This window comes from Eptatretus burgeri, chromosome 16, assembly GCF_056783735.1.
Source record: "Eptatretus burgeri isolate ZD-2024b chromosome 16, Ebu_testis_v1, whole genome shotgun sequence".
NCBI lineage: Eukaryota > Metazoa > Chordata > Myxini > Myxiniformes > Myxinidae > Eptatretus > Eptatretus burgeri.
The window spans coordinates 52096548-52119169 of NC_140976.1; the positions used below are offsets into that span (position 1 = coordinate 52096548).

The window sequence follows — 22622 nt, forward strand, 5'->3', positions numbered from 1 at the left end:
GGGGGTGGGTTGTTAAAAACATTGTACATGGATACATTCGTTCTTTTGTCTTCACCCTCTTCTGTCCTCTGAGGTCTGGGCAGTTTTTGTCCCTCTTTTCTTTTGAAACTGAGTGACTCTCACCAGTTGGGTGAATCGAGTTGATTGGAGCCAGGGATGCTTGCGTTCTATCTGGGGTCTGTGAGGTCAGCACAGAGCGAACCTATCTTTGTCGATGCTGGGGTCAGCATGACCAAGTCTGACGAAAAAATAAAAATGGGACACTCAGGCACATGATAAACGTGCTGCTATAGACCCATTGGCCATTGTGGAGTCAAAGGCCACATTGTGAATGTACATGCTATTGTTTGAAGTGTAATTTTGTACTTTTTATTCCCGCGCATTCGAAGAAAAGCGGGAATATTGTGATTGCCTCCGCCGTCCGTCCGTCCGTCTGTCCGTCTGTCGTCCGTCCGTCCGTCCGACCGTTCGTCCTTCTTACCCTGTAACTCCTCCTACACCGTTTGAAATAGGAACTTGAAACTTTGGGACATAGTAGATATATGTATGGGAAAGTGCACAACACTTTCGGATTTTTGATATGACCCCTAGGGGCCGGGCCAGAAGGGGTGGGGTCATGGGGGCTGATTTTTTTTAAGTTTATTTACCATTGTACATGGTAAATTATTTTATAAAGAACTTACTTATGTGGCCCCCATGAGTGACAAACAGTCACAGGTTTTACTGTATTTATCTAATTGATTATGAATAATTATTATAATTAATATTATACACAGTTCATTCCTATGATTAAATTGATGCACAGTTCTATATTGCTGGACAGTGTAAAATTAATGTTTCATGAAATGTTGACATCCTTGCAATGACTTCTGATTTAGTAAACATAGTAAGTCTTTGGTCATAAAGCACATCAAATAGAAAAGAATAGTCAATCCATTTTGCAAGATAAAATTTCACCTAGTGTTAATGGGACAAAGCAGTGCGCGTGGGAATATGTGATGGTGTGCCATCGACAACGTAGTTCTAGTTAATTTGTATATTTATATCCTTTAAATTGTAGGATTTTGAATGGATGTATTTATGTCGCCAAGATCTGCATGAATAAATGTGAGAGAATAAAAAATGAAATGTAAAAAGCTAAAGTACAAAACTATTGTTAGTGCAGTTTTGATGAATGTATTTCATTTTGGGAGATAACTCCCAAAGCATATCATTCATTTAAACACGAACAAGACGTCATTTTATGAAAAAAACTGAGCTGTATTTCAACTCTCTGCTCTCACCCTTCTCCCTCCAATCTCCTCCATCACTCCCCCTTCCCAAAGTTGCCCCCCACTCACATCCACAAAGCTGCCTCCTTCCCCCAACCCCTCTCTTCCATCTTATCACCCCACCTACTCCAATCCTCAATTGCCCTCTGCCCCTCTCTTAGTACTCCCCAATGTACCTCAATCCATCACCACCGAGCCTTTTCTCCTCCTCATATGGCCCTTTCCCAAGCTCTTCTGCAACCCCCAAACTCTTTCAACAACTCACCTTACCTCCCCCACTCCTCCCTCATCTGACGCACCCCTCCACTCCCTCCCCAAAACCTCCTCCACTCCCTCTTCCTTAACAATGTGGACCTCAAACATCCAGGTCCTTCACTCAGACCTGACAGATCTTTCCTAACATGTTGCCAATGACAAATCAGACATAATCTGCTTATCAGAAACTTGCCTCCTTCAAGACGTCTCTGACTCCCTCATATAGCTCCTTGGTTACTCCATCTTCCGGTATGACAGACCTGAGCCTCCTCCTGGTGGTGGAGTTGCTCTATTCATCAAAGACTCTATTCCTCACTGACCATGCACTGCCCTCTCTCCCCCACACCCCAGGGAATACCTCTGGCTTCAGCTTCCCCTCCACTCCCACCTCCTGTATATGTGTGTGTGTTGTACCATCCACCAAACAGCGATGACTCTATTTACATCTCGCTCTCCAAAAACAATGACCAACTTCTATCCTCTCATCCCAACTGTCTCTTCCTCATATGTGGTGACTTCAATTGTCATCATGCCAGTTGGCCGAGTGTGGGTACCTCTCTCACCTTGCATGACACTTCAGAAAAATAACTCTGTGACTCATTGGACAGGTCAGGTATGGGAGTATGCGCCAGGCAGCACGTCAGCTGCTTCCACTTTCCACCGGTACTCCAGGGTCCTCTGTCTGAACACCAACCAGGTGGATGCCTAGCCATCCCCATCTCATTGAGATTGAGATCAACCTGCTGCAACCACATGGCACGTGGTTGGCCCATTGGCCTCCTTCACTCACAAAGCTCCCTCACTGAGAGAATCTGGAGAGCAGGATCAGCATCAGGAAAATATGCCACATGTCCATACAGCCGCAGCTGAGGCTCACAGGCTATGTAGGTAAAAAAAAATCTCATCTGAGTCTCTCTCAGCTATTGCTCATTGTACACAAAGTCCGACCAGTGACTGCCAATGATTCTCTGAAGAGACCTGATACCAAAGGAATTAAGTTGCTGTGTCAGATCTCTGATCAGCGTCCAAGTCTCATATCCATAGAGCAATACTGGAAGCACCAAGGACCTGAAGATTCAGAATTTCATCCTCCCGTAAAGGTACCGGCAGCAGCACACCCCGGGATCAAGTAAATCCATGACTCCCCAGGCCTGACCCAGATATCTATTGACCTCTGGCTCACAGCCAACAGAGACAGGAATATCACCGCCAAGGTAAGTGAATCTCTCCGTGACCACAACATCCTCGCCACAAACAGGTTCAGACAAGATAGCAGCATCCAATATGTCCTTGAAAAAATGAATCTTAGTTTTGACCCAGGAAACCCATAATCCCAGCAGCTCCAACTCCTCATTCAGTACATCGATGGCCCCAAAAAGGACATCTAGAGTCTCTGCAAAGATGACACATCATCTGCGAAATCAGTCAGAGATCTTGACATTCCCAAACGGTGCACCGCAACTTGATCTCTCTGACATTCTCCCCAGAATCCACTACATACAGGTGCTGAAAAGTGTGGGAGCCAGAACACACTGCTGACAAACTCCAGTAACAAGAGGAAATAAGTCAGAGATGGTACCACCACATCTCACAGCACTCTCAGTACCGGGGTATAGTTCAGACATCAGATTGATCAGTTTTGGTGGCACCCTACAAAGACAAAGAATCCTCCAGAGGGCATCCCGATTCACTGAATTGAACCCTTTACAGAGATCAATATAGGCTGCAAGCAGCCCCTGCCAAAACTCTCTTCTGCATTCGGTGAGGACCTGAAGAGCAACGCTACGGTCAATTGCTCAACTCTTGGGTGTAAAGCCTGACTGCTATAGATGCTGCTGCTCACGCAGATGTTAGTGAACCCAATCACTAATTATCCGAGCAAAGACCTTGCCCAGCAATGAGAGCAGCGTCACCCCTCGGTAGTTGTTGCAGTCCTGGCGATCACCCTTCCCTTTCCAAAGAAGGACAACAAGGCTCCTCTTCCAGTCAGTTGGGATGATGCCTGTGTTACAGGCAGAACGCCGAACTGTATGCAACGATATGAGTACAGCATTTCCACCAGCCTTGAAAAGTTCAGCATGGATACCATAAATCCCAGGAGCTTTACCCCATTTCTCCCGGTTCACCAAAGCCTGTGTTTCTGCAAACCAAGGTCGATCACAGTTGATGGGAGGGTCAGCAATAGGGATAGCAACATCGCTCACATCCATCTAAACAGCTGGTAGGACAGCTTCATACAGCAGCTCAAAATAAATGGCCCAGCAGGTCTCCATTTCTGACTCCTCTGTCAAGAGCCGACCACCCTCCGCTCTAACAGCAATATACCGAGGGACAGGCTTGAAGGAACGCAATGCATGAATCCCCCTGTAAGCAAGATGAGAATCACTTGACCACAGTTGATGCTCTGCTCCCTCACAGATCCTGGCACATTAGCGCACATGCAGTTTTACACCTCAGCTCCCTGAACAGCTCAGCTCTTTGTCCACCCTGAGTGCATGTGCAGTTTTAAGCCTCAGCTCTCTGAACAGCTCAGCTCTGCCATTCAACCTGGCCCTGCAACTCTGGTCAATGGTATCCAGTGTCCCCTGAGAGTCCTAATTATTCTTCACCCTTTGGTGAGTTCCAAGACATCCACCGACAACATCAAGGACGATGGTCTTGAAGGCACTCCACAACTCTTCAGAATTCCCCAAAGCACCCAGACCCCCCCCCCCAAATCCCCAATAAGCCTGTTTGGAAACTCCTCAGCTACCCTCTCATCCTTGAGCTTGCCAACATCCATCCGAGGCTGAGATGGTCCCATTCTCCCGGATTTAACCTGCAACTTCAGAGTTGCTTCAAACCTGTGGTCGGTATTGCGGAACTGAGCACTCCAATAGACCTTGCAGTTCTGGATCATCCTCCAGTGACCATCAATGAGCACATGGTCAATCTCTTTTGTCACACCACCAACATTGGAATACAAAGTCCATGAAACAGCCACCCTAAGTCCATGACTTTTTGCAAAGTTAAGGAACTTAGGGCCATTCTGGTTAACATTTCCAGACCTATGGGGACCAAAACTTGTCTCATAACCCTCCCTATCAGTTCCAGTTGATGTGTTGAAATCCCCAATGATGAGAAGAGTATCTCGCTTGGGGCACTGATCAACCACAGACTCGAGCGTGGCATAAAATGCGTCCTTCACAGTGAGATCACTCGCCTCAGTCGGAGAATATACAGAGACCAGGGAAATGACTCCCAAGGAGTGATGAATCCTTCGTCACATAATTCCCTTGTTGACTGGTGTTACCTCAATTACCATTTGAGTCAGCTTATTGCAAACAGCTACAGCAACTCATTGGGCACAGTAACCAAAAGAGGGACCAGAACAATAGAACGTAGAACCACCCACCATTATCTCACGCAATCCCACCTCACAACCTTAGAGAGTTCAGCAATAACGATTTCCAAAAGCTTGAGCTCAGATGATAACAGAGACAGGTGATCATCCTCTCTTAGGGAAAGGACATTCCAGGCACCCTCCCAAATGGACCGCCTCAGGTTAACCCAAGGAGACAACCGTCTGGTATGACACCTCAGCACCACCCCGACACACACTACCACAATCTAACCCAGGAAGGTTACCACGTGGTTTTCCTCCTCTCATCAAAGAGTAGGTGTCCCGAAGACTTTGCACCAATCCCGTCATCCAGTGAGCTGCCCTGTGGACCACAGCTTCACAGGAGGTACTCCGACGAAGTGGGTTTTCAGATTTCTTTGTGCTTTTACTACGTTTTGCGGAATGAAGAGTTTTACGGTGGCCAGAGTGCAAATCCTGCCACCAACCTCCAAACAAAAAGTAACCCAACTGCAGAAGGATGTTCGTAGACACAGTTGGGCACGAGATATGGATGGCCGTTGGCTCACAAGGAGCTCCTACACCCTTTGACAGGTTTTGTTTCAATTCTGCTGGGTGTCCATTTCATACACCCTCCTCACCAGAAAACCTTTGGGGGAGACGGTTTAGTCGCCGATAACCCAACCATGAAACAGGTTAGGACAGGTTTACATGATGCCTGTAGCAAGTCACAGATCTGATCTGGCCTGATCTGAATCATTGGGACTGACACAATCTGTCAACTTCCTGACCCAGATATCAACCAACGGTACTCCATCTTTTCTGGATCTGATTTTGACCAATTTCGGTGAAAATATCTGCTGTTCTTCCTCTGCTCCAAGCGGTTAATCTGACCACATGCTTGTCAAAGTACGTATCACTCTGGCTGTTATTAGAGAACCATCTCATTGCAGTCGAGTCTGACATTTCACTCAGGCTGACAGGCAGGGACTTCAAGCTGCCATCAATCGTCTCGACTGGTCTCTCATCTCGACTTCCTCCAACATGAAATCATCCTGGGAAATCTTTCAAAGAAACTTGCTCTCTACCATGGAGAGATTTGTCCCATCTCATCTTCATTTGTCTTACCCTTCCTCCTGCCCATGGTACACTGAAGCTTGTGGCGAGGAACTTGTTCTGGAACAACTTGCCTTTGTCTCATGGAAGGTGAATCCAGCGGAAGGCAATATCAGTTCCTTCCAGAAAGCTCACAACAATTATGTGTCTACTTTCAGGAGAGCCAGAAACAACATCTTTCGAATCTCAAGTCTGAACGATCAAAAATGTCTCCGTCCTTCAATCCTGGTGTCCGGGTGTCCCAAACCCGTCGCTTTCTGTACCCACCTTGCCCAGTCGTACCGAACTGTTTCTGGACTCTGTGTCCTTTTCTCCTGACAAGTTGGAGAGGTTGCTTTCAAACCTCGACTCAGATTCTACAACCAGTCCAGACGGCATCAGCCCACGTGTCCTAAAAACCTGCTCTGCTGCTCTTGCTCTTCCTCCCTCTATTCTATTCACCCTCTCATTGGTTCATTGGCATCTGCCATCTGCTTAGAAATCAGCAAACATTACCGCTCCACATAAAAATGGTCCAAAAACAGATTTCTGCAACTATAGACCAATCAGCCTTATCCCAATCACAAGCAAGGTTATGAAATCCATCATCGCTTCAGGCATTAAATCTTTCATCTTTGCCAATGACTTGATTTTCGATCATCAATTTGGATTCAGACCAGGTCACTCTACCATGGATATGCTGCTTTTGCTCTCCCAACAATGGAGAGAGATACTCAATGCCAGACATGAAATCAGAGCCATCTTCCGAGACATATTGCGTCCCTTTGATAAGGTCTGGCACCCTGCCCTGCTCAGCAAAATCTCTTCCTATGGTATCCAAGGCCATCTCCACTCGTGGCTTGCAGACTTCCTCTCGTGTCACCCAATGTGTGGCCCTTAATGGAGTTCTCTCATTCCCTCTTCCTGTCCAGGCTGGAGCTCCTCAATGCGATGTTTGGGCCCTGTTCTTTGTCTAGTTTTCATCAATGATCTCTCTAACTGTCTGGAAAATCCTCTTTATCTCTTTGCTGATGACTCCACCCTCTGCTCTACCACTGTCATCCCTCAGATCAGCTAGCAACAGCCTCTTCACTTTCTGCAGATTTGGATAAAATCACAAGCTGGTCCAACACGTGGAACATGTCTTTCAACCCTAACAAATCTCACACTCTCACGATGTCTCTCCAAAAGGACCATCTGAACCTCACCCAACCCCCATCTACTTTCTCAACAATCCTCTTGAAGAATTCCTTTCATTCAAGCTTCTGGGTCTCGCTGTTTGCCATGATCATTCAGGGAATGTCACATTTCCAAACTGGCCTCCAAAGCCAGTTGCCGACTGGGCATCCTTCATCATGCAAAGTCCTTCCTTGGCACACCTGAGCTCCTGATGACATACAAAGCTTTCGTCCACAGCCTGAAGGAGGACTGCTCTCCCCTCTGAGCTTACACTCCTGCCTCTCACCTTTCTTGGCTTCACACTGTGGAAACTAAGGCATTTAGGATCGTTGGTATCTCCCATGATGTGGCTGAGTCGTTGGGTCTCTCACTCTCTCAACGCAGGCAGGTCGTTGGTCTTTCCATCTTCCATCATCTCTTCTCTGGCCTCGCCCCCCATGCTCTGTCCGAGATAGTCTGTCCCCCCCCTCCACCCCCCACATATTTCTGCAGGGTGCTCAAGGTTTGCTGGCAACCCCCTTCAGTTAGGGGCATTTTGACAAGTTGTCCAAGAGAAACGACACTTTTAGTCATGTGTCTGAGGCCAAAAGGTTTGAGGATGATTACTGAATCAGAATTTTGTGCTGATTACGAAAAACAATTTCTTAATTGCCGCAGCTGCTGATTTTTTTGGTGAAATACGCAATTTTGTGCTTTCTTTTTTCACCCAAAAATTTCCAAAAAAATTCTTTTTAATTCAAAGTTATCTAAACATCACCACTACACGTGCAAGTGGGGGATTATTAAAATAAAGCATATCTCTATGTGGACACGGGTAAACATTAAAAATAGATTAGGACTAGGACATTATGGTTATCGGACACAAGTCTACAACTTGAGAAAAAGACTACTACGATTTGCATAATGCGTGACATGAATCCCTCAACAGGTGTTTTATTATCACCATTAATTATGTTTTATATCTGTATAAATGTGGTATCTATCTCATCCCTTAGTGATATCAATCTCATCTCATATTTTGTTGTCCAGCAATTCCCCCAGTTCATGTGGCTCTTCGTCTTCTTCCTTTCCCTCATTCTGCCATTTTACCTCCTGTTCCAGCCCATCATTATCTGCCCCCTGAACTTCTTATCCCCCTTCTTCTTCTTCCTCACCTTCCTTTTGTCGCTCTCCCTCCTCTTTGTTCCCATCATTGTCAATCCCTCCCATCCTCACTCCCACCTACCCGCCCTCTGCCCGTCAGCGCAAGTGCTCGCCGGTCCATGTCAATGGGTTGGGTCCATATCTCCTCACTCCATCACCGGTCAATCTCACTGCTGGGTCTCCTTTATACAATGGGACCGTCTTTCGTCTGGTGGCCTGTTTTGTTTTCCGCAACTGCTCCATGTATCGTTCCTCTTACCTTTTATCCCCCAAAGTTCATGGGCTGAATGGACCCAGCATTGAAAGATGATTTATTTCTTCCCTTTCCACCAATTTTCCTTCTTCATATTTCTTCTGTGGAGCTTGTTCTTTTCTTTGCCAAAAACAGGTAGCACCTCAGTCTTTTGACTCCTTGCAGATTCCGCTCTCTGTGAGACAATCTTTTTCTTCATCAGAGGGGGTGCAGATTATTTCCTTTCCAGTGCGCATCTCATTTGCTCAGATTCTCAAAGACACAGAAACATCATTTCTCTGTGGAGTCTGTGTTCCAATATTTTGTGTTTTCTTTTCTTTTCAACACACTTTTCTCCTCCCATCGTCAAAACCCTCCCTCGTCCTTTCTCTCCTCTCGCCATTCTGCCCCCTTGCCCATCCTCTGCCAGCATCTCCGCATCATTCGTTTCCCTCGAGTATCATAGTGCGTGCGTGCGTGCGTGCGTGCGTGCGTGCGTGCGTGTGTGTGTGTGTGAGAAAGTATAAATAGCCCTGATGAGCCCATCTGCTGTGCAGCAGCACGAGACAGCCGGGTTATTTTTTTGAAATCTCTTCCATGTTTATTTATTTATTTCCCATTTGAGTTTCAGTATATCTGTCCAGGCCTAACTCTTTTTACCATTTCAGATGTTTACGTGAAATTTTGAACAAGCCTTTGTTATGAGAGCATACAGAACACTGATTAATAAAATTGACACTTTGACAAGTTTCGTTCGAGAACAAAGCGGGTTTAAGTGCAATAAGTAAACTTTTCAAATATCCTTTGTTTATTGCTTGGTGACGTTCTTTGCAATCAGTCTTTGGGTAGCATGTTGTCTATCCCAAGTAATCTCAGTATTGCTTGTACACAACAATGATTGTGACAATGTTGTGCTGGTACACATTTTATTTTTAACCAGTTATTTTGCCACCCAGTATATTATGGACAAATCAACCATGACCAATCCTTCACCTCTTCCTGCAGAGTGGAATGTATTTGTTCCAGCTGATGGAAGGTCAAATTATTTTCTTCATCTTTCCACTTATGACATTCCTCGAACTAGTTGTAATCTGCTGGATATATGGTGAGTATGTGAAACAAATTAAAGAATGTGATAAAAAAAATTTTTTAAATAGTTTAAGAAAAAGTCTTTAATATTTGACAATCAATGCTGCATCAAGGAAAAACTGGAAACTTGGGAAGAGGAGGGCTTTGGGAGGGTTAATGGGGAGTGGAAAAGATCATGGCTTGTATGGGAGGGTGGTCTAAGATGGTGGAGAACAGTTGTTTTGAAGTTCTCGATTGAAGAGAATGTGGAAGTTTGTTTTGATGTCGCACAGGCATGATGAGCCAAATGGCATCCCCCTGTGCCAGTTTTCTTTTTTGTAACCTCGTGTGACAATATGGAACATGACTGAATCAGACTTTCCCCTTCAATTCACAATTAACTACTTGCTGCAAAAGATACATTTTTACCGATCAGAATATTCCATATCTTCTTCCTCTTTCGGCTTGCTCCCGCTAGGGGTCGCCACAGCGGACCAACTGTCTCCATTTTGCTCTATCCTCCACATCTTCCATTGACACTCCAACCACCCGCATGTCCGCCCTCACCGCATCCATGAACCTCTTCTTTGGCCTTCCTCTTCTCCTCCTGCCTGGCGGCTCCATCTTCAACATCCTTCTCCCGATATACTCCGTTTCCCTCCTGTGCACATGTCCAAACCATCGCAATCTCGCCTCTCTCACTTTGTCTCCAAACCGTCCTACCTGCGTTGTCCCTCTAATACACTCATTTCTTATCCTATCCATCCTCGTCACTCCCAACGAGAATCGCAGCATCTTTAACTCTGCCACCTCCAGCTCTGCTTCCTGTCTTTTTGTTAGCGCCACCGCCTCCAAACCATACAACATAGCTGGTCTCACTACCGTCTTGTATACTTTCCCCTTCACTCTTGCAGCTACCCTTCTGTCACAAATCACTCCTGCAACTCTTCTCCACCCACTCCATCCTGCCTGCACTCTCTTTTCACTTCTCTCCCACACTCTCCGTTACTTTGGACAGTTGATCCCAAGTATTTAAACCAATCCGCCTTTCCCACCTCAACTCCTTGAAACCGCACCATACCACCACCCTCCCTCTCATTTACGCACATGTACTCCGTCTTTCTCCTACTGACTAACATTCCCCTTCTCTCCAGTGCGTACCTCCACCTCTCAAGGCTCGATTCAGCCTGCTCCCTACTCTCCCTACAGATCATGATGTCATCCGCGAACATCATGGTCCATGGAGACTCCAGTCTGATCTCGTCCGTCAACCTGTCCATCAACATTGCAAACAGGAAAGGGCTCAGGGTCGATCCTTGGTGCAATCCCACTTTAACCTTAAACCGGTCCGTCATTCCTACCGCACACCTCACCGCTGTCACACTGTCCTCATACATATCCTGCACGATCCTCACATACTTCTCCATCACTCCCGACTTCCTCATACAATGCCACAACTCCTCTCTTGGCACCCTATCATAAGCTTTCTCTAAATCCACAAACACACAATGTAACTCTTTCTGGCCTTCCCTATACTTCTCCATCAACATTCTCAAAGCAAACATCGCATCAGTGGTGCTCTTTCCTGGCATAAACCCATATTGCTGCTCACAGATCATCACCTCTCCTCTCAACCGAGCTTCCACTACTCTTTCCCACAACTTCATGGTGTGGCTTAACAACTTTATCCCTCTGTAATTTCCACAGCTCTGCACATCACCCTTATTCTTGAAAATCGGAATCAGTACACTTAATCTCCACTCCTCCGGCATCCTCTCACTTTCCAAGACTTTATTAAACAATCTGGTTAACAACCCCACTGCCATCTCTCCTAAGCACTTCCATGCCTCCACTGGTATTCCATCTGGGCCAACCACCTTTCCACTTTTCATCTTCTTCATAGCAGTCCTCACTTCATCCTTACTGATCCACCCCACTTCCAGATTCACTATCTCCACCTCTTCCAACCTTCTCTCTCTCTCATTTCTTCATTCATCAGCTCCTCAAAGTACTCCATCCACCTTCTCAACACACTCTCCTCGCTCGTCAGCACATTCCCATTTGCGTCCTTTATCACCCGAACCTGCAGCACATCCTTCCCAGCTCGGTCCCTCTGTCTTGCCAATCGGTATAAATCCTTTTCCCCTTCTTTTGTATCCAACTTCTCATACAGCTCGTCATATGCCTTTTCCTTGGCCTTTGCCACCTCTCTTTTTGCTTTTCGACGCCACTCCTTGTACTCCTGCCGACTTTCTTCATCTCTCTGACTATCCCACTTCTTTTTAGCCAACCCCTTCTTCCTTATACTTTCCTGTACTTCCTCATTCCACCACCAAGTCTCCTTATCTTCCTTCCTCTGTCCAGATGTCACACCAAGTACCTTCCTAGCTATCTCCCTCACAACTTCTGCTGTCGTTGCCCAATCATCCCACCCATCTTTACCACCATCCAACGCCTGTCTCACCTCCTCCCTAAATTTCACGCAACAGTCTTCCTCCTTCAGCTTCCACCATCTGGTCCTTGGTTCAGCCCTCACTCTCTTCCTCAACCTCACCTCTAAAGTCATCCTACAGACCACCAATCGATGCTGTCGAGCTACACTCTCCCCTGCCACAACCTTACAGTCACTAATCTCTTTCAGGTTGCATCTCCTACTTAAGATGTAATCCACCTGTGTGCACTTTCCTCCACTCTTGTATGTCACCCTGTGTTCCTCCTTCTTCTTGAAATACGTGTTTACCACTGCCATTTCCATTCTTTTTGCAAACTCTACCACCATTTGCCCTTCCACATTTCTCTTGTTGAGACCGTACCTCCCCATCACCTCCTCATCCTCTTTATTCCCTTCCCCAACATGTCCATTGAAATCTGCTCCAATCACCACTCTTTCATCCTTGGATACACTCTCCACCACTTCATCTAACTCACTCCAGAAATCTTCTTTATATTCCATCTCACACCCCATATGTGGGGCATATGCACTGATGACATTCATCATCACCCCTTCAATTTCCAACTTCACACTCATCACTCGGTCAGACACCCTCCTCACCTCCAATACCCTCTTGACATGATCTTCCTTCAGGATTATCCCGACACCATTTCTCCTCCCATCCACACCATGGTAGAACAGTTTGAAACCACCTCCAATGCTCCTCGCCTTACTCCCCATCCACTTGGTCTCTTGTACACACAGTATGTCCACCTTTCTTCTCTCCATCATATCAGCCAACTCTCGCCCTTTGCCAGTCATCGTCCCAACATTCAGAGTTCCAACTCTCACCTCCACACTTCTACCCTTCCCCCTCTCCCACTGCCTCCGGACTCGCCTTCCCCGTCTCCTTCTCCTCCTTCGCCCAGCAGTAGCACAATTTCCACTGGTACCCTGCTGACCACCGGTACCGGTGGCGGTCGTTGGTAACCCGGGCCTCGACCGATCCGGTATGGAAATTCGTTTTGTTGTCCGCATAATGATTTGGCATAGGTTTTTACGCCGGATGCCCTTCCTGACGCAACCCTGGTCGCCTCTTACGACACACAGGGATATGGTACACCTATTCTAACCGGGGCATACACCGGGCCCAGTACAACTGGTGCTCATTTCGCCGACCTCGGAAGGATGGCAGGCTGAGTCAACCCCCTGGTCTTTTCTACTTGGTTTATATATATATTTATATATATATATATATATATATATATATATATATATAGATACATATATATATATATATATATATATATATATATATATACATATATATACATATACATACATATATTAATTCAGTGTCCCAACGGGGCTTGAACTCAGGACCTCTTGGGTCCCAAGCCACTGCCCTTACCACTGCGCCAACACCAGGCTTTCCCCTTCAATTCACAATTAACTACTTGCTGCAAAAGATACATTTTTACCGATCAGAATATTCCATATAAGCCTCTTTAAGACAAATCATTCATCATAACTGTCAAACTGGGAACATCAGTTGTAAATAACAGGTGCCATTACATCCAGAAAAGTAGACTGTTTCATTTACCTCCTTCAGTTTTGCCCTATTTTGTGCATGATTATTATTTGATGGTTCATTGGGTTTGATGGTCCCCCCCCCCCCCCCAATTCCCACCAAAAAAAACTTTGTACTCGAACGAAACATGGCAAAAAGAAACAAATATAAGTACAGATACATTCAACGTACACTGCAACCATGCCAAATAAAAAAAAAAATAATCCTCGAGCACGCAACATTAGGTGTGCACCCGCCGTGCAGCACATGAAGACGGAATTGGGAGGGAGTGGTGTACAATAACTGATTGATTGAATAATTGCAAAATTAAAAGAAATCAATAATAATTGTAAAATAATTAATTTCTTAATCAATTGGCTAATTGCATACCAAATCCACCACTGTTTCGTCTGAATCTGTAACTTTTTGAAAATTAAGTAAGTCATTGATAAATGAATAATTAATTCACAAATCGATAAATCAAAAAAAACTTTTATAGCCAAGTCACTTGTTCACTGTCATGCCCAAATATCAGCTTCCTTATTCAAAAGGTGCCTGAGATATTGCCCAGATGTGAAAGAAAACAAATAAGTAATTAATAAATCTGTAATAATTAAGTAATTCATCAATTAATTGATTAATTTAAAAGAATTAAACAAAGTTTTTGCCAAAGCACATCGTCACTTTTGTCCTCAAATCTCAGCTTCCGAGCACACAGTATGGCTGAGATATCGCCAGACAAACAAGAAAGAAAGCAAGAAAGAAAAACAGTAAAAACTGAATACAGTACTCCCTTCCTTCAGCGCCTGGCGATGACGTCATGCATCACCTGGATATGGAATTGGGATGGAACAGTGTACAAAAAACTGTTGATAATAATTATATTATTGCATTGACTTTGAAAATCACTGGTACCCTGGACAAATTATTGTGGCATAACGAATTATTGTCAGGTCAGGCCAGATCAGATCAGATCTGTGACTTACTTCGGGTATAATGTAAATCTGTATTAACCTGTTTCATGATCAGCTTGTCGGCAACTCGACCGTCTCCCACACCAGGATTCCTGGTGAGGAGTGTGTATGGGTATGGACACCCAGCAGGTCAGGTCAGGTATGGGAGCATGTGCTAGAACAGCACGTCGCTGCGTCCACTTTCCGCCGGTACTCCAGGGGCCTCCGTCTGGCCATCCCCCAGGCAGATGCCAGGCCCATCCCCATCTCCTTGAGATGATGGTCAACCTGTTGCAACAATGAGGCACGTGGTCGACCCACTGACCTCCTCCACTCATGAGACTCCCTCGCTGAGAGAATCTGGTGAGCAGGATCAGAGTCAGGAAAACGAGCCACATGTCCATACAGCCGCAACTGACGCTCACGGACTATGCAGGTAACAAATCTCATCCGAGTCTCTCTCAGCGACCGCTCGTTGGACACAAAATCCGACCAGCGATAGCCAAGGATTCTCCGAAGAGACCTGGTACCAAAGGAATTAAGTCTCCATCTCAGATCCTTGGTCAGAGTCCAAGTCTCGCACCCATAGAGCAAGACTGGAAGTACCAAGGACCTGAAGACTCGGACTTTCGTCCTCCCGCACAGGTACCGGCAGCGCCACACCCCATGATCCAGTGAATCCATGACTCCCCAGGCCCGACCCAGACATCTATTGACCTCTGACTCGCAGCCAGCAGAGACATGAATATCACTGCCAAGGTAAGTGAATCTCTCCACGACCTCAACATCCTCACCACAAACAGACACAGACAGGACAGCAGCATCCAAGATGTCACCGAAAGCTTGGATCTTAGTTTTGACCCAAGAAACCCGTAATCCCAACGGCTCCGACTCCTCATTCAGCACCTCGAGGGCCCCCAAGAGGATGTCTAAAGTCTCCGCAAAGATGACTGCATCATCTGCAAAGTCAAGGTCCGAGATCTTGACATTCCCAAATGACGCACCGCAACTTGATCTCTCCGACATCCTCCCTAGAATCCAGTCCATACAAGTGCTGAAAAGTGCTGAAAATCCAGTCCACAGGTGATGCTCTACCCCCTCACAGATTCCTCGCACATAGGCCTCCTTGTCCACCCTCAGTACACGTACAGTTTTACGCCTCAGCTCCCTGAACAGCTCAGCTCTGCCATTCAGCCTGGCCCTGCGACTCTGGTCAATGGTATCAAGTGTCCTTTGTGAGACAAAATTCTTCTTTGCCCTGCGGTGAGCTCCAAGGCATCCACCGGCAACATCAAGGACGGTGGTCTTGAAGGCGGTCCACAACTCTTCAGGACCCCCCAAAGCACCCAGACCCCCCAAGTGTCCACTCAGCCTGTTCGCAAACTCCTCAGCTACTCTCTCATCCCTGAGCTTGGCAACATCCAGCCTCGGCTGGGATGGTACCATTCTCCAGGATTTAAGGTGCAGCTTTAGAGTTGCTACAACAAGCCTGTGGTCAGTATTGAGGAACTGAGCACTCCGGTAGACCCTGCAGTTCTGGATCATCCTCCAACGACCGTCAATGAGGGCATGGTCAATCTCCTTTGCCACACAGCCAGCGTTGGAATACCAAGTCCAGCGATGAGCTTGTGGGCGCTGAAACCATGAACCAGCAACCCTAAGTCCATGACTTTTTGCAAAGTCAAGGAACTTAGTGCCATTCTGGTTCATAGTTCCTGACCCATGGGGACTGATGTGGATTTTTTAACCCACCTTGTTGTGATCGTTGTCCTCCTGAAGGATTCCAACTGGTCGATTGTGGAATCCTCTTTGACTTCAGACAGAGTTTAACGTTTGTCCGATTTGATTATAAAACCCTACAAAAAACCCTATCGACACTGATAAAACTGATGTCCACACAAGTCCTTCCTTGTGAAACAATTTATTTCCTAATTATACACCATACACTTCTCACCTTTGTACAATGAACTTAAGAATCCTCATTTGATTGCAATATTATTTGGTTCTATTTCATTTATTCTTATTTTAGTTAACAGTTAGACCAACCCGATTCAATTCACTTCTACATTACATCAGAGAGTTTTATTCTAACTTGGTACTTGGTCAGTTCCAAGGAGTACGAGCCACTGAGAAACTATACTTCCTCACGTGCTCGTACTAAGAAAATGTGCCTTTCAAAACATTTTATACTTCCATGAGAGAGAGGTTGGGGGATATTCACCCAGACTGTAGACGTGTCTTTTTGACATAAAGCCACTTCGTACATTTTCTAAGCAAAGGTTCATTTATCAGCTCGGTCACTCTGCTCCAGAACAACACATTTCTTATCATTTAGGGCAAAAGTCTTTTGGCCAGAAATGACAGCCAATTCAATTTGCAGCATAAAAGTTACATTTCTGAAACTCCATTTGTTACAATTTAAAATACATTAATATAAATTTTTCCCCCACACTCCCCCGTTTTTTTTTAAGGAAAATTTGAATAATTTTTCTTACACATGATTACCATATCCCATTCCTGAAGGAGAAAAGATTTCCATTATTCAAGTTCAATCAACAATGGCAGCGTGTGCTCATATCAGAAAATGAGTGAGTTTCCATTTAATATATGGCCTGTTCATCAGCATGTGTCACACATTGAAAACATGCTACCCGAAGTCAGAAGATAAACAGGTCAGGGTGTGGATAGAGCGGCACCCAATGGGAAACACAATCGAAGCACTCCTTGAGCTGAGGAGAAGGTAGATGTGGGCAAGTACAAGTTTGGGCCAGACACTGGGTTGAAGGAGCGCAGTGTGGAATTCCAGGCCTGTCGTACATTGAAGCAACCACAGCATGTTCACGATGTATTTGCAGAGCGGCAATCGAGAGTGTGGCTGAGAACATTCCTCCATGCAGGCACCACACAACGCCGACGTTAAGACTTTGCTCAACCTTCTCCTCAGTGGGTTTTTTCTTTCTTTTCCCACATTGGTCCATCTTATCTCCTCAGGAAGGGGAGGCATAATCATGTGTTGAATGCTCAATCACCCAAATCTGGGTTCTCCCATCGTCCAATCTTTGTGTGGAATTTCATTCCAAAGTTCATTTAGATGAAATCGTACATTGCTTCAAAGACTGCTTTCAACACTCCGAAACAAACAAAGCATCAATTAAACACCAATCAATAAATGTCATGGGCACATGTAGTTCTACAAGACTAACAAAGATTGTTATGGAAGCATTTAACTTGCATTATATGTCATATCAATATTTTAATCCCTTTCCTTGTTATTTCCCAAAACAACATGCTAAAATATACAGAAATCCCAGTTGTACGTATACTCAAAACATCCATCTCATTTGCTATTTCCATCGACATTTTAAATCTCTGACATGTCTCCATCTATCCACTTCTCTCTCACCAAAACAGCAAACATGCTGCCATTTTTCCAATTCACATACACAAACCATCTATCACTTCCTCCGACCTTCTCAATTACGAATCCATTTTCTTTTATCAAAACAAATAAATCATTTTAAACAGTTGTTCAAAAATTGTCAAATCACTTGTCAAATCTGTTATCAGGCGAATATCATTTATATTGCAGCTCAAACACTCTGTCTAAACATGCAGCTTCACCCTCCACAATCTTTATCCCAGTCTTGGAAAAGCATCTTAAACTTCAGACTAATAAACATCCAAACTCTCTTAAACAACTTTTTGGTCAAAACAAAATATTTCCTTTTAAAATCCATAAATGAAAAATTAAATCTTCAGCATCTATCCAATTAAATCATGAATTTACCTTGACTGAATCGATCAAATGGTTACACTGGGTTGTTTGCCATTGCCTTCCTGGCACAAGTTCAGGCAACCTCAACATTCGCAGACGAATAAAACAATATTTCAACGTCCATCCGAGGGAATCATCTATTATCTGTGAATTGCCCCACGTGCTAAACATCATCAAATCATTAACATCATTCCAAATCACGTTTCTACATTTAAATCACATACAGTATATCCACATTCACAATTGTTATTTCACAAGTTATTCAAAATCCCGATGGTTGTAAAATAAAACTTCAACACTTTTTCCTAAATGGACTTCACTTTAAACAGATTCAGTCGAGAGGGTGCGCCACAAACACCAAGGAACAAGGAACAGGAAGTTCTCTCCACATCCGGTGGGAAGAAAAAGGTAAAAAAACTCTGACAGGCAAAACCCACAGTTTGCATTACTCTGACATGGCTTCAACACATACATTAGACAGCATTGCATCTCATAGACTCGCGTGTGATCACGTGACAAATACCAATCACATTTCTATCTCATCCTCTTGAATCTGCATATGAATCGAATTTCACACTTAAAGCAAAGGCTCGAACAAAGACTCAGTGTAAAGAGAGGCCACCCCCCACAGATCGAGTGGAGGGGGTCTCACACAGTGTAGTTTGCGACCTTTGCGTGGAAATACAATGCCAAGAATGTATAACATGCCATTTCAAACAGACCCACAGCTCAACTCAGCACGAGTTAAAATATCGTCAAAATCCCAACAGAACACGTTTCATTGCAGTGAATATTGGAATCGCACAAGTTTCATTTTTTTTTTTACTCTCAGGAACAAATCACCAACCACGCTCCCAGCTGGTTAATCATCTCTTGCACTCTAAAAAACGTTTCGTGCAAATCATTGCATTTACAAATCTGTAAAACCTCCACACAATATAATATAACAACCTCACTGCCAACAAACTTCCAGTGAGTTCAATGAACAAAAAGTAACTCTTAAAACTCTTACAAACAGGTAACTGACAATGTTTATCTATTTTAACCCTATCTCGGCGTCTCAGCCGTGTCCTCGGCGTCTCTCTCACAGCCGGTCCGTATCAATGCAAACATGTGGCATGTCGCTTCATCATGCCTATTTAATTACGCATCTGGCTCCTCAACGAGCCTCTTCTTGTGATCTGACTCTTCTTCTTCTCCAGCACTTTTCTAAAACAACTACATTACTTATTGTTTACTTTAAAACGGACTCTCTCCGCCAGACCCTCTTCTTTCTCTCAATAAAATTATCTGACAATGAACTTTTCTTTGTTCGAAATGCGTTACCTGCTGAGAGCGCTCTCCCTTACCTTCGCTCAAGCACTTGTCGTTCCTCCAGGCACTGCCTCCAGCAGATTAAGCACCTCCGGTCACGAGCACCGCACCAACGTCGGTTCGAATCCGAGTCACGGCACCAACTGATGTGGATTTTTTTAACCCACCTTGTTGTGATCGTTGTCCTCCTGAAGGATTCTAACTGGTCGATTGTGGAATCCTATTTGACTTCAGACAGAGTTTAACGTTTGTCCGATTTGATTATAAAACCCTACAAAAAACCCTATCGACACTGATAAAACTGATGTCCACACAAGTCCTTCCTTGTGAAACAATTTATTTCCTAATTATACACCATACACTTCTCACCTTTGTACAATGAACTTAAGAATCCCCATTTGATTGCAATATTATTTGGTTCTATTTCATTTATTCTTATTTTAGTTAACAGTTAGACCAACCCGATTCAATTCACTTCTACATTACATCAGAGAGTTTTATTCTAACTTGGTACTTGGTCAGTTCCAAGGAGTACGAGCCACTGAGAAACTATACTTCCTCACGTGCTCGTACTAAGAAAATGTGCCTTTCAAAACATTTTATACTTCCATGAGAGAGAGGTTGGGGGATATTCACCCAGACTGTAGATGTGTCTTTTAGACATAAAGCCACTTCGTACATTTTCAAAGCAAAGGTTCATTTATCAGCTCGGTCACTCTGCTCCAGAACAACACATTTCTTATCATTTAGGGCAAAAGTCGTTTGGCCAGAAATGACAGCCAATTCAATTTGCAGCATAAAAGTTACATTTCTGAAACTCCATTTGTTACAATTTAAAATACATTAATATAAATTTTTCCCCCACAGGACCAACACACACCTCATAACCGTCCCTATCAGTTCCAGTCGATGCATTGAAATCCCCCAAGACTAGAAGTGTATCTCATCTGGGGCACTGATCAACCACAGACTCGAGTGTGGCGTAGAATGCATCCTTCACGGTGAGATCACTCGCCTCAGTCGGAGCATAAACAGAGACCAGGGAAATGACACCGAAGGAGTGACGAATCCTTAATCTCATAATACGCTCGTTGACCGGTGTTACCTCAATTATCATTGGGGTCAGCTTATTGGACACAGCTACAGCAACTCCTTGGGTATGGTAACCATCGGAGCGACCAGACCAATAGTAGGTGTAACCACCCACCATTATCTCGCCGCAATCTGGTCTCCGAATCTCAGAGAGAGCTGCAATCCCGATGTCCAAACGCTTGAGCTCAGATGATAACAGAGACAGGTGATCATCCTCTCTTAGGGATAGGACATTCCAGGCACCCACCCGAAGGGACCGCCTCAGGTTAACCCAAGGAGACCGCCGTCTGGTGGACGACACCTCAGCACCACTCCGACACACTCTCCCGCAATCTGACCCAGGGATGTTACCCCGTGGTTTCCCTCTGTGGGGGAAAAATTTATATTAATGTATTTTAAATTGTAACAAATGGAGTTTCAGAAATGTAACTTTTATGCTGCAAATTGAATTGGCTGTCATTTCTGGCCAAAAGACTTTTGCCCTAAATGATAAGAAATGTGTTGTTCTGGAGCAGAGTGACCGAGCTGATAAATGAACCTTTGCTTAGAAAATGTACGAAGTGGCTTTTTGTCTAAAAGACACGTCTACAGTCTAGGTGAATATCCCCCAACCTCTCTCTCATGGAAGTATAAAATGTTTTGAAAGGCACATTTTCTTAGTACGAGCACGTGAGGAAGTATAGTTTCTCAGTGGCTTGTACTCCTTGGAACTGACCAAGTACCAAGTTAGAATAAAACTCTTTGATGTAATGTAGAAGTGAATTGAATCGGGTTGGTCTAACTGTTAACTAAAGTAAGAATAAATGAAATAGAACCAAATAATATTGCAATCAATGGGGATTCTTCAGTTCATTGTACAAGGGTGAGAAGTGTATGGTGTATAATTAGGAAATAAATTGTTTCACAAGGAAGGACTTGTGTGGACATCAGTTTTATCAGTGTCGATAGGGTTTTTTGTAGGATTTTATAATCAAATCGGACAAACGTTAAACTCTGTCTGAAGTCAAATAGGATTCCACAATCGACCAGTTAGAATCCTTCAGGAGGACAATGATCACAACAAGGTGGGTTAAAAAATCCACATCACCTCCTATCAAAGATTGGGGGTCCCGAAGGCTTTGCCCAAATCCCGTCATCCGGTGAGCTGCCCTGCGAAGGGAAGCTGCACAGGAGGTACTCCCACGGAGTGGGTTTTCAGATTTTTTTTGCGTTTTTGCGTTTTGCGGAATGAAGGGTTTTACGGTGGCCGGAGTGCAAATCCTGCCACCAACCTCCTAATAAGAAGTGACCCAACTGCAGGAGGACGTCCGCAGACACAGTTTGGCACTAGATATGGATGGCCGTTGGCTCACAAGGAGCTCCTCCGCCCTTTGACAGGTTTTGTTTTTAATCCTGCTGGGTGTCCATATCCAAACACCCTCCTCACCAGAAAACCTGGTGGGGGAGACGGTTTAGTCGCCGACAACCCGACCATGGAACAGGTTAGTACAGGTTTACATGTTACCTGTAGCAGGTCACAGATCGAACCTGACCTGACAGAATCAGCTTGTCGGCAACTTCTTTGCCCTGCGGTGAGCTCCAAGGCATCCACCGGCAACATCAAGGACGGTGGTCTTGAAGGCGGTCCACAACTCTTCAGGACCCCCCAAAGCACCCAGACCCCCCAAGTGTCCACTCAGCCTGTTCGCAAACTCCTCGGAAAGATCAGCTTGTCGGCAACTCGACCGTCTCCCACACCAGGATTCCTGGTGAGGAGTGTGTATGGGTATGGACACCCAGCAGGATTAAAAATAAAACCTGTCAAAGGGCAGACGAGCTCCTTGTGAGCCAACGGCCATCCATATCTAGTGCCCAACTGTGTCTGCGGATGTCCGCCTGCAGTTGGCTACCTCTCTCCAAGAGGT

General features: G+C 44.9%; 1 protein-coding gene across 4 annotated transcripts in view; it reads left to right on the plus strand.

Annotated features, from left to right (window-relative positions):
• The window catches only part of LOC147011065 (sodium- and chloride-dependent GABA transporter ine-like), a 133369-nt gene that overhangs the window by 93762 nt on the left and 16985 nt on the right, over nucleotides 1-22622 (plus strand). For all 4 annotated transcript variants that reach the window (XM_085859603.1, XM_085859604.1, XM_085859601.1 and 1 more), the window contains one exon: nucleotides 9521-9620. In XM_085859603.1, coding sequence (XP_085715729.1) covers nucleotides 9521-9620 — 100 coding nt within the window. The remainder of the gene's footprint in view (nucleotides 1-9520; nucleotides 9621-22622) is intronic.